At 52.3% G+C, this 12,740-nt stretch overlaps 1 protein-coding gene across 4 annotated transcripts in view; it reads right to left on the bottom strand.

Moving 5' to 3' along the window:
• Positions 1 to 12,740, bottom strand: part of USP48 (ubiquitin specific peptidase 48) — a 34,351-nt gene that overhangs the window by 2,010 nt on the left and 19,601 nt on the right. The window contains exons 16-28 of one of the 4 annotated variants that reach the window (XR_003574001.1): positions 11,024 to 11,148; positions 10,760 to 10,882; positions 8,898 to 8,959; positions 8,313 to 8,423; positions 7,583 to 7,701; positions 6,792 to 6,898; positions 4,943 to 5,047; positions 4,370 to 4,525; positions 3,710 to 3,835; positions 2,084 to 2,132; positions 1,922 to 1,948; positions 1,734 to 1,825; positions 412 to 1,684 (exon numbers count right to left, since the gene is read on the bottom strand). Coding sequence is in view for 3 of the 4 variants with exons in the window: in XM_027908788.1 (XP_027764589.1) it covers positions 1,803 to 1,825; positions 1,922 to 1,948; positions 2,084 to 2,132; positions 3,710 to 3,835; positions 4,370 to 4,525; positions 4,943 to 5,047; positions 6,792 to 6,898; positions 7,583 to 7,701; positions 8,313 to 8,423; positions 8,898 to 8,959; positions 10,760 to 10,882; positions 11,024 to 11,148 (1,133 nt within the window). In the remaining variant the exon portion in view is untranslated. Of the gene's footprint in view, positions 1 to 411; positions 1,685 to 1,730; positions 1,826 to 1,921; positions 1,949 to 2,083; positions 2,133 to 3,709; positions 3,836 to 4,369; positions 4,526 to 4,942; positions 5,048 to 6,791; positions 6,899 to 7,582; positions 7,702 to 8,312; positions 8,424 to 8,897; positions 8,960 to 10,759; positions 10,883 to 11,023; positions 11,149 to 12,740 lie in introns of those variants that run through there. The other 3 variants (XM_027908788.1, XM_027908787.1, XM_027908789.1) reach the window with 3 other exon arrangements.

Raw genomic sequence — 12,740 nt, 5'->3', positions numbered from 1 at the left:
CCAGGGCTCCATAAACCCATTCCCTGTGCCAAGGCTGGGGTGATTCCCACTCCAGCAGGATCCCACTCGCTCCCACCCCACCCCGCAGCACCCGCAGCCCTTTTTGGGACAGCTCAGAGCGAGATTTATGGGATAACCCCCCCTCCCCCTTTGCTCCACTACCCTCATCCCACGTGTCTGCACTGCAACGAGGCTGCCACGGCTCCAATGACAACTTTAATCCGATAATATTTGCAAATAACAGACAGAACGGGAACGGGGCCCTGGGATCACACCTGGGACCTGCGTCCTCCGGAGGATCCGGCGCTGCCGGAACCGCCGCGGCCCCGGAACACCCCCAGGGCCCCCCGGGATCCCTTCCCACAACAGGATAAGCTCAAGGAAGAGATTTGTGTGGTGGTTTTATATATATATATATGTATATATATATATATATATAACAATAAAAAAAAATGAACAGCAACTTGAAAAGATGGAATTTCCAAGGAATATGTACACAAGTGAGTGCTTCAGGCTGGGAAGAAAAAACCTCCTGTGGCTTCGGCACATGGAATTCCTCATGTCTGTACCTTGGGAAAGAATCCAAACTGCCCCCCAAAAAACCACTTCTTAGGAGCTTTAGAACCCCTCAAATGGTGCTGCTTCACCCCCAAATCCAGCAGGGACAGGGGAGAGGGAGTTTGGCAAAGAACAGCTGGAATTCTTGGGATAAAACCTTGGAAATCAAACCTTGGAAATCAAAACTAGTGGGGTTTTGGGGGATGGGATTTTTGCCCCTCCCCCTTCTTCTTGCATCCCAAATTCTCGCAAACCTTGACAAAATAAAACTGAGTGATCTCCACATTGTGTTTTTCCAAGGAAACAAGGGAAAAGGCTGGAAAGGAAGAGGAAACTTGGAATTTCAGGACAGAGATCCCTTGGCAGTGCCTGGTGTGGATCAGTCTGGAAGTGGGATAGTTCCTGCTAAATATTAATGGGGAGAAATCCTTGCTGGGAGATGTTAAAAAAAAAATAATAATTAGTGCATTGCTGAAAAATGAGGATAAAGGGGGGGAAAAAACCTCTTCCCATGGGAATCACCTCCCACCCGCACCCCCCTGCTGGCTCTGGCTGTCCCAAGCACTCCGGGAAGAAAATGTTCTCCAGAGTTGCTAAAACACCTCAAATTTCTAAAAACAAACCCAAAACAACCAGTTCCCAGAGCACAGGTGGCTCTTGGATCATCCAAGGTGTGGAAGTGGCGGAGGGACGCGGGAGAGGGGAAGGTTTGGGAAGCAGATCCCAGCTCCCATTTGGGGTGAAACCAATGAAGATTTCGTTGTGTGTGTGTGTGTGCCAGACGTTCCCCACCCAGTCCCAATTCCTGCCACTTCCAAGCGGGCCCGACAGCGGATCAAAGATTGGGTTATCCCAGAGAGGAGGATGGAGCAGGAGGGTTGGGATCTGTGGGATCACTGGACACCCCCTCGCCCCGAACACACCGACTGCCGCTGCTCAGCTTCCCAACCTGGCTGTTGTTTATTTGCCAGCCCCGGGCCGGCTCTCCTGGAGCAGGGATGTCCTTCAGTGCAATCTGCTTTGACATAAGGCATTGGTTTGGTTTGCTGTGGGGAGCACACGCCTCGCTCGGGGTTTTTCCTGCCTCCTGGAAGAGTCACAAAGTCCCGGATCCAACTTTTTTTTTTTTTTTCTTTTTTTTTCTGTTTTTTTTTCTTTTTTTTTTTTTTTTTTTTGGATGCTTTGAATGCCCCTACCACGTCCCAAAATCCTCTTCCCTTCGGGTCGCTCCTCTTGGAAAACCATCAGTGGCCGAGTAAACCAGTCCCTGGAGGGGGGATAAAACAGCACCAGGAGATGAGGAGGGAGGTGGGACGGGGTGGAATTTGGGTAAAAAGGGAGGGGGAAGATCACCCAAACTCACCTTTAAATCCCTCTTCAGGCATACAAACTGGGATGGGAGGGAAAGGAAGGCGTTAGGAGTCGTTCTGATGGATGAACATCCCAAAAACCGCAAGGAAGTGCCACAATCCCCCTTTCCCACCCAAATTCTTGGCCCCCCCCAACCTTCCCCCTCCCCTCTGACCTTGCATAACGTCATCCATCGCCGCGTAATCCGCGATGGGCTCATCAGCCTGGAAAAAACACAGGAATATGAGAATGGAGGAGCCCAGGGAGCCACCTCGGAGGGGAGCAGGGACACGGGAACGCCAGGGGAGATCATTCCCTAATTCAGCTGGATTTTGGGGCTGGTACCCACAGAGCTCAGCAGCAAAACCAGCCAACAGAGGCCCTGGGGAGGAAAAAAACAATGATTTTCCTCCCCTAAAAACAAAAACAAACAAAAAAAAAAGGATTTTCCACCCTCAAAAACAAACAAAAAAAGAAATAAGGATTTTTCTCCTCCAAAATGAAAAAAAAGGTATTCCTCCTCTGAAACAAAACCCATCAAGATTTTCTTCCTCCGAAATAAAAAAAGGAGGACTTTCCTCCTCCAAATCAACAAAAAAATGGATATTCCTCTTCCAGAATAAAAAAAAAGATAAGGATTTTCTTCCTCCAAAACAAAACGAAACAAAACAAATGTGGATTTTCCTTCTCCAAAACAAAAACCTGAGGATTTTCCTTCTCAAAAGCAAGTATTTTCCTCCTCCAAAAAATAAAGAGATTTTCTTCCTCCAAACCAAAACCAATAAAAATAAGGATTTTCCTTCTCCAAAATAAAAAAAATTAAGGATTTTGCTCTTCCAAAGCAAACTGGATATGCCCCCTCCAAACCAAAAAAAAATTATGGGTTTTCCTCCTGCAAAACAAGTGTTTTTCTCCTCAACAACCCCCCTCCCCTACAAAACAAACAAACAAACAAAAACAAAACAAAAAACAACAAAAAAACCAAAAAACACAAACAAAACAAAACAAAAAAACCCAACAAAACAACAAGAAAAACAACACACAAAAACCTCACAAAAAAACAAAAAGAGATTTTCCTCCTCAAAACCAAGACTAAGCAGGATTTTCCTCCTCCAGGAAGGGGCTCCATGAGGAACTCCCTGAATTTTCCCCAATTTTCAGAGGCCCCACCACACATTTCCCTTTGACTGCACAAACCCAGCTGGATTCTGGCTTGGATCCCTGTGGATTTTGGGCCACATCCCCATGTATTCTGGGCTGGATCCACGTGGATTGTGAGTGGATGTCCATGGATTTTGGTCATTCCACTGGATTTGGGGTGGATGCCCATGGATTGTGAGCAGATGCCCGTGGATTTTGGGTAGATCCCCTGGATTTTGGGCAGATCCCCTGGATTTTGGGTAGGATCCCCCTGAACTGTGGGTGGGGTCCCTGTGGATTTTGGGCCCATCCCCCTGGTTTTTTGGGTGGAATCCCCATGGATTTTGGGCCAGATCCCTCTGCATTGTGGGTGGGATCCTCATGGATTCTAGGCTGGATCTCTGTGGATTGTGGGCAGATCCCCACAGATTTTGGGTGATTCCCCTGGATTTGGGGTGGATCCCTGTGGATTTGGGGCGTATCCCTGTGGATTTGGGGTGGATCCCTGTGGATTTGGGGCGGATCCCTGTGGATTTGGGGTGGATCCCTGTGGATTTGGGGCGTATCCCTGTGGATTTGGGGCGGATCCTTGTGGATTTGGGGCGGATCCCTGTGGATTTGGGGCGGATCCCTGTGGATTGGGGGCGGATCCCCCGCGCACCTTGAGCAGGATGACGGACTCGGGGATGACGCCCAGGCTGCCCAGCGTGGCTGTGTCGTCGCTCAGGATCTTGCCGTCGATGGACAGGTTCTGGTCGAAGGGGGCCACGGAGAAGGCGTGCATGATCTGGGACAGGGACACGGCCCGTGGAGCAGGGGTGGGGCATTGCAGAGCCCCCAGATCCCACCCCCATTCCCACCCCAACACAACCCACCCCACTCAAATTCCCACTCCAATCCACTCTGATTCCCACCCCAACACAACTCATCCTAAACACAACCTACCCTAATTTCTACCCTGATTCCTACGCCAAGACAACCCACCCTAATTCCATCCCCTACATAACCCACCTCAATACAACTCCCCCACCCCAGTTTCCCGTTCCAGCACAACCCCACCCCAATCCTCACCTTAACACAACCTCCTCCAACTCCCACCTCAACACAACCCTCAATTCCACCTCATCACATCCCCCTCCAACACATCCCAATTCCCACACAAACCACCCCAATTCCCACCCCAACACAATCCCCCCACTTCCCACTGCACCACACTCCACCCCAGTCTGACCCCATGTGGGATTTCAGACCCTTCCCCTCCCTCCCCACACTCCTGGTTTGGTGCTTTTTACCCATTCCTGGCAGGACTCTCTCCCCCCACCTGTATTTTTAGCTCTTTCAGGGTCTGGTTGGCCGACACCAGCAGGGCCTTCTCCCCTCGGACCTTCCTGTGCCGGGTGCTCCTCCTGATTCCCTGTTTTTGGTAGGTGATGTAGCTCTGCTGGGACAGCTTCTGGCGTTTCGTGCCGCCGTTGGCCTGGACAGGAGGCAAAACCCCAGGAGATGGGAGTTATTTGGGAATAACCAGAACTTCCCCGTAGCCCAGAGGGTGTTTGGGGTGAGCTGGTCATGCGAGGGAAGGCGGGAAGCGACGGAAAACCCCTTGGAAAGCCAACTGAAGTGTGCAAGTGTGGAGAAGACCAAAGGATTTGCCTTCAAGCCTCAGTTCCTGGGGTGCCAGCGTGGGGCAGATTTCCACGTGCAGACGAGTCCCTGTCCGTGTTTAACCTCTCTAAAAACCAGCACTGGTGTGGTCTGACCGCTCAGGTGACACTTTGAGACACGTTTCCCCCGCCAGGTGGACACAGAGGAGGAGTGGGGAGGTGACCCCACCGTGCTGACTCCAGGGGATGATGCAGAAACCAAGGAACCTGCTGGGATTTTTCATCTCTACCTGGTTAAAATCGGGATCCTGCTCCCCCTCTGGCTTGTTTTCCTCCCTTTCCTCTTCAGCCTCCGAGCTGCTCACGTTCAGCTCCGGAGCCGCGTCCTTCATCACCTGGAGTCACAAAAACCGTTCTGCTGTGACCAACGGCCCCCACCCGCACTGTCCCACCACGGAATCAGCTCCTGGACACCTTCCCGGTGCCACCTCCACCCCCAGAGCCCGGCAATGACCCCATTTTGGGAGCTCTGCAAAGGCTCCTCCACCCTCCCCAGCTGCGTGGGACCTCGGGGGGATTGGGCTCAGGAATCCCCCTCCATGGAGCTGCAGGTGCTTCCTGCCCTTCTCTCCAGGCAGAGGGAAAGTCTCCCGAGGCCTGGACTGATTCCTTTCCCATTAGCTGGTTGATCCAAGTGTATTACAAAAGCCTCACCATGGAGAAAGGAGTATTATCTGTAAATTAAGACACTTATCCCTCCCTGCAGAAGGACTCAGAAGCATTGTTTATGGGGCTGCAGGGTGTAAGTAAATGAAACCTAAACAATTCACACAAATACATAAATAAAAGGGATCTTCAGGTCCGTGGAAGTCACTCCAGGAGACATGGATTTGCCTGGATGTGAATTCCCATCTTTGCTGTGGCCAGAGCTGGGGTTGCAGGAGCTCAGGAGACCTGGATGCCCAAGAGCTCACGATTCCATCGACATATTTAAAATTATCGACGCAATCCCAGCTCCCAAACATTCCCCAGAGCTCTCGGAATTCCAGCAGTGCCACCCTACAATGATTTTATCTGGATGGGGCTTCCCTCTTGCACCCCAAGGAGGTGCCAGGGGGAGGAGAAGGGCTGAGGGGCTGGGAAACACTCCCTGCCTTTGCAGAGCCCAGCAGGAAGGACACAGTGGCTCCCAGTGCTCCTGGCTGGCATTCCCGCCGCTTCCCATCCCCGCCCCGTTACCGAGGGAATCTCGTGGGCACTCTCTCGCCCCCTCTCTCCAGCTCCAGCTGCTCCACAAAGAATAGCTCCCTGTTTTTTTGCCAGCCCCACGTGTGAGCGCAGCCCTGGCCGGTGCCAGAAAAACACAACCCCCAACCCTGTCCTGCGGCGCAGCCGAGGCGGATCCAGCCTCGGGATTCGGGCCGATGGCTCCAGACGTGCTGCTGCTCCACGTCTCACGAGCCAGGCAGGAACCCATCCAGCCTCCGGCTCCCTGCGGTTCTCCGGGCTCCAGCGCCTCCTTGGGATTGGCAGGGAGGTGGAAATCAATGGAAGGCCAAAAAAAAAAAAAAACAACCCACTCCCACCCTGCGAAAGTGCAGGGAACGTCTTGATCCGAGTGCCCACCAGCCTTGGTTCCCTCCTTAAAAGCCCTAAGTTCCACCAGAAACAGGTTTGCGTCCCTGGAAAAGCAATTCTGGAGTTGATCCTGACACTTAGGATCAGCAAAAACATAATTTGCAGCTTCAAGGGATCCTGAAAACCATCTCAGAGTTCAGCCTCTCCCCGGCACCAAGGGGAAGAGCTTATTTCTATCCAGGGATAAATGTCACTCGAGCAAGAAGAAAGGAAATGACAAAATATTGGAGGGGGAGGAGAGCAGGTAGAGCCTGGGAACGCAGCTGAGACAGAAGAAACAGCTGGGAGCATCCCTGAAAACACCAAGGATTCCGTTTGGCAGAAGGAGCCCGAATGTTCAGAGCCGGAACGTTCCCGTTTGCCAGTTGGGCCAAAGCTGGAGCTGCAGAGCCGGGGGATTTCTGCCCTCACCACCACCAGGGACCCCAGCAGCAGGTCCCAGCCCTGGGGGGCTGTGAGACCCCCCTCCCTGAGCAGGATGGAGGGGGAGCCTGTCCGTACCTTTTTGTTATCCACCACCTTGTGCACGTACACCGTGGCCTGGGTGTACTCGCGCAGGTCCCGCTGCTGCTGGCACAGGAGCCCTTCCCGGCACTCCGGGCACAGCTCTGGGAAGAGAGCAGATTTAATATGTTAATAAACATATTGAATATGTTAGTATGTTTAATGAACATATTTCCAAGGGAAAAAAAATCATATTTAATTGCTTCAGCTCCTCGGAGGCCCCGTCCTAGTGCCTCTCACTGCCAGCCCGGAGTGGATCAATTGAATTCCTGAATGGTTTGGGTTGGGAAGGACCTTAAACCTCATCCTTGCCATGGGCAGGGACACCTTCCACTTGCTCCAAGCCCTGTCCAACCTGGCCTTGGACACTCCCAGGGCTGGGGCAGCCACAGCTTCTCTGGGCAACCTGTGCCAGGGCCTGCCCACCCTCCCAGGGAAAGATTCCTTCTCAATATCCCATCCAAATTTCCTTTTAGTTTAAAACCATTCCTCCTTGTCCTGGCCATCCATCCCTTGTCCCCAGTCCCTCTCCAGCTCTCCTGGAGCCCCTTTAGGCCCTGGGAGGGGCTCTCAGGTCTCCCTGGAGTTTCCCTTCCCCAGGTGAACCCCCCCAGCTATCCCAGCCTGGCTCCAGAGCAGAGGGGCTGCAGCCCTGGGAGCGACCCCGAGCTGGACACAGGGTTCCAGGTGGGGAACCTGCCAAGCTCCACGTTTACCACCAACCCCCCTCAGACCATTTTTTATCCCACAAGAGCCATTCCCAGAGCCCAGGGAGCAGAGCCACTCACGGGGCTCTGAGGTGTAGCGGCTGCCCTCGGGCCCCTGCGTCCGGGTGATCTTGATGACGTGATCCACCACGAAGAGCTTTTGGATCCTCTCCCACTCGCTGGGCCATATCAGAGCTATACTGTGCAAAGGAACAGCCAGGTGCTTTATGACATGGAAAAGCCAAGCTCTCCCCCCCCCAAAAAAAAAAAAAAACCCAACCCCTCCCTCTTCGGCATTTTAACAAAAGAGAACTGGCAAAATCCAGCCCAAAATCAGCTGCAGGGGAGGGCCTGCACACCCTGACGGCGGCAGGCTGTGATTAGTGACGCTGCTGTGCTCCCGCCGTGCCGGAGGGAGGGATGGAGGAGGGAAGGAGGGGAAGATTTCCTACTTTTAGTGCTGCATCACTGCAGAAGCAACGCCACGGAGCACCAAGTGCAGCGCTTGGGGCGGGGGGGGGGACGGGCATGGAAAGCAAATTGTAAGGAAGAAGGATGTTCCTTGAGCCCCGGTCAAATCCAGGGTGGTTATTGTCAGGAACTATCCAAGCTGAAGGAAGCTCTTTTTTCCTGACCCAGCATCCTTGGACAATTTAGGTCTTGCCTTGCAGGAAGGCTGAGGTGGCTCTGAGAAAGCCGAGGTGTTGATTCAGTTCGAGGGAAAGGATTCGCTCCCCGTCTCGGCAGCAAGAACAATCCTTTTGGACTGTTGTCCTGGTGAAAGGAGAATGTGTGAAGGGAAGAAACTCACTGTTTGGAGTCTTCTTTGGTCATGGAAGCGAAGGTGAACATGAGCCCCCCGTGGGGGCAGAGCAGGACACTGTTGGCTATGGAGGACACGGGGCTGCAGCGCGTCGGCCTCCTGCAAAAGGGAAGGAGGTTTGGAAAGATGCACCAGCTTATCCCACCAAACCTTCCCCCCAGGACCTGCAGGCAGCCAAGAAGAAATCACAGGTGAATTATTTACAGAAGGCATTCCAACATGGAATATTAACTGCAAGTGATGAGGAAATCAGATCCACGTTCCTCTGTGTTGCAAAATGATTCTGTCCAGGGGAGATTTCCATCTCCAGCCCGTGCAAACAGGACCGAGAGGTGACCTTTGGGCTACAGCTCCAGACAGATGAAAAAACTAATCAGGTTACCAGCTAATCCGACCATCTGGTTAACACACGGTAAACAAGGAAACTCAGTGTTGTACAACCAGCACAAGTCCTGCAAAAATCAGCTCTCTTGTTTCCACGAACCCACCGTGCCGGGATTTGGAAGCAAAATATTACCTACAGCCCCCAAAATATGGGATAAAAAAGCACCAAAACCCTCCAGCCAAAGTTACCTGACAAATTTCCTCCATTCTTCTACAAAGAACTGCGAAACAATATACAGCTCATCTGTCTCCTGGGGGGAAAAAGAGAAGGAAAAGGGATCTTTTTAATGAACCCGGCAATAGGTTTGTCGGCAGCGCTCGCTCCCTCCGAGACCTCGGCAGGGTTTTACCATGACAACTCCCTCCAAGCACGCTGGGAAAGCCAAGGAAAATAATTTGGGATCAAGCACTAAGCACTGACTTTACTAATCTCCTGTTTATTACAAAGTTAGTCAAGCTTTCAATCCAATTACCTTTAATTCCCAGCGGGAAAGGGGCATTTCCCTGGAGCAGCCAAGCGCTGTTTTCTCTCACTGGGCATTCGTGGTCAGAGACCACCCCAACCTCCCTCACTTGCTTCCAACATCAAAATCCACAGGTTTTTCCTTCTGGCAGCAGCAGGAATAAAAAACCCCAGCTGTGCACCCAACAAGGCAGTGTTTTTGGGATAAGTCCTGTGTTCTTGTCCCAATTTACCATTAAATTGTTTGCTCCTGAACAAAACACCACCCAGATCCAAGAGCTGGGTGACAAAATCACTTCCATGATCATCTCTAACCTCACCATCTTCCCTACCAGGGATTTAAGGGCTTGCTCCATCTTTCTTCAGGAAAATTCAGCACACCTGAGGAATATATGTATTTTTTTAATCTCCCTTAATCTCTAGATCAAACCACTCTGCTTGTTTTCCTCCCCAGACTTCAACTGGTTTGGATCAGGAAAACTCCAAAAACCTGAGGGAAAGATCCTCAGCTCTCTTTTATCAGGCTCCCTTGGGAAATTCCAAGGGAAAGGAGGATCCAAAGGGAACAGAAGATGCAGCCTTGCTGGTGGAGAGGCTCCTGTTTCCAACCAACAGTGATGGGCTCCAGCTTTCCATCACCTCCTCCAGCTCCAAAGGCAAATCCTGCCAGATACAACCCTTTAACACCCCTGGCAGGACCTGGAGCTCTCGAGCTCGAGAGCCCCTTTTGGGTCTCTTGGTTCCAAGCCATGGATCCATCGGGATTCATTCCCAGCTGGAGCAGCAAGGGACCGAGGCAGAGACCTGCCAAAGCACCTTGGCAGGGTTGGAGAGCCAACTATTAATCAGCACCACGAGACTCCCAGGAGCCAAGGACTGAACCAAGAGCTTGTTCCATTCCTTTTGGGCCACCCTAAATCCCCAGAAAGTCCCGGATAAGCTGCCAGGAGAGGGTTTGCATGGCCATCCCGGCTCTTTGGAGGATGTTGGTTTTTTGAGGAGTTCCTCCAGAGCTCTTGGGATGAAGGAGGATGCTGGGGTACACCTGGAGCAGCCAAAGCTGGTGGTGGGGCAGAACACAGGGGTGTTCCAGCATCCTCCAACCCGGGAAGGCTGAGGGAAAGAGGTAGAGAAGCTGCTTCCAGCGGCGATGCCGCGGCGTTTCCGTCCTTCCAGGGACGGATACAACCCCAGCAGCAACATTGTCCCTGTTATCTGGCTGACTCTGGGCCAGCCACGGCTCCCTTGGCACAGGAGCCATTCCTGTGGCTCTTTGGGGCTCTGTGCCAGCACAGCTAATCCAGGGAAGTCACACCTCAGCACAGCACACGTGTGAGCTCTGCTGGCACAGACCGAGAGAACGGTTATGGAGAGGGTTGGGTTGGAAGGGACCTTAAAGATCTCATTCCACTCCCCTGCCATGGGCAGGGTCACCTTCCACTAGCTCAGATTGCTCCAAGCCCTGTCCAACCCGGTCTGAAACACTTTCAGGGATGGGGCAGCCACAGCTTCTCTGGAAGGAGAGGGATAAAAGCCAATAAAACCTCCCCAAGCCCCGCTGCATTCCCTGGTTCCCCTCCTTCCCTACCTGAGGCCAACTGCCCAGGCAAGGCCTGCATTTATCATGGAACAGGTTCTGGAGAGAAGTCTTCTGCTCACTGGCCATCATCTTATGCAGAGCTTCGTTTTCCTCCCCTTCACGCTCCAGAATCTGCAGGAAACAGTGAATTCCATCCCAGCTGTGCTAAAAGGTGACATCACTCTCCTCCACGGCACAGGGTCGTGACAAAAGGCAAGCCAGAAACACAACCAGTATTTACAGTCAACAAAAAGGGGAATATCTGGCAAATACCTTGCACTGGGAACAGCACTCTTTGTTGTTTGGGAATTCGGGGGCTTTGGGGAAATACTGCTTGAGCTTCTCCCAGGCTTCCTTGGAAACCACCCTGCGCTCGTTCTCGGAGATGCACAGGTCACCTGCAGGGAGAGAATCAAGGCAAGGGCTTTGATCACAACATGCTCAGGGGATGTTTCGCAGCCCTTGATTGAAGAGATTACAGGGAATAAAGGTGGGGGAAGAGATCCACACGTTTAGCAGCCAAAACCACGTCAGCAAAAAAAAACAGCCCAGCTGACAAAGTCACCTTCAACTCCTGCCTTTCTTCTCTTAGACAGGGAAAATAGTAATAATAGTAATAATAATTTTAATTCATAGAAGTGTCCTTTGGATTTCCAAGCTGATCAAACACAAGCAGGGATGCTGGGAAAAGCCAAAGAGGGCACAGGGCTACTGGTTCCTCCTCCACAGCTACATTCTCGTGGTGCCTCCGTGTCCCAAGCACCACATTAACCCCGTGGAACAGGAGCCAGGTGCTCTCCACATCCTCGAAAACCCCAAATTCCCCCTGCAGAATGTCAGATGGCTTCACATGCCCTATCCAAGCACCTCAAAATGTGGCTGATTTTGCACCCTAAATCTGCTCTGGGGGATCAACGGGGTGTGAAGACACCGGGCCAGATTTACCAGCTGCCCCCCAGACAACTTATTTATCCATCAGGATTATTTCTCCTGCTCTCAGGATTCTCCCAATGCTCAGGCAGCTCCAAAAGCCCAGGAAGGGTTTATCAGGAGCCATTTGTGCCTGTGGTCTCAGGGATGGAAGCAGGAGACACACCCAGACTCTGGGACACCACGTGCACACGTGACAACAAACACTCCAGATAAACAAGGCTTGGGAAAACTGGAGAAGGCTCCAGGATCCGAGCAGCTGCCCCTTGCAGGGGTGAGGATATCCAAGGGGAGAGCACGACCACATCCCCCTCTGAGACAGCAGCTGGAAGTCACTGTGCGAGGAGCAGGCCCCGGGAGAAAAGCGAGGAGCAGCCGTTGCGACACCGGGATACAAACCGGATTTGGGAATACTCCTGCCTCAGTGGGGGCTGCACCAGCAAGAGGGAAGGAGAACAGCAAGTGCCGTGTCCAAGGGGCACAATACCTTATTATCTGCTTTTCTATAGCCTGGAGAGCTGCAGAGAGAGGAGAGGGAGAGAAACTCCTTCCTCCCCACCCTCTGGTAGCTCTTTAACATGACAAGCAGCTCCTCGGGCTCACGGATTTGCTCCAGCCCAGCCTGGAACGTGGCCAGGCCTGGAGAGGAAAAAATAGCAACCATCCTCTCCTGCTTTTCCTCTAATAAACAAAGGTCAGGCCTCCATGCAGCACTTGGCCACTTGGGCCTCATCCAACACGGCCAAGCGGCTCCGGAGGCCGGACCAGGATGTTGTCCAGAGCCAAGGATGGGGAAGGAGAGGAGCTTGTACAAATAAGTGCCCTGACACCACATGATTAATGAAAACAGATTAATATGGTTAGGGAAAGAGGTGGAAAAAATCAGCTCTGGGTGTGCAGGAACAAGTGTTTTGCCATCTGGAAGACGATCCCAACCGCTGCTGACCCTGCTTCCCACTCCCACCATCCAGGGACATCCTTTGGGCACTGACATCAAAGGAAGGCTTAACTTGGTATCTGGAAAAAATTATTCACTGGGATCAGGCAGCTACTGGAGAGC

The sequence above is a fragment of the Empidonax traillii genome, unplaced genomic scaffold (genome assembly GCF_003031625.1).
Source record: "Empidonax traillii isolate 1590-97213 ecotype Southwest subspecies unplaced genomic scaffold, ASM303162v1 scaffold1842:size151822, whole genome shotgun sequence".
NCBI lineage: Eukaryota > Metazoa > Chordata > Aves > Passeriformes > Tyrannidae > Empidonax > Empidonax traillii.
The sequence above is the reverse complement of the archived record's forward strand: the minus strand, read 5'-3'. Positions and strand labels throughout refer to the sequence as shown.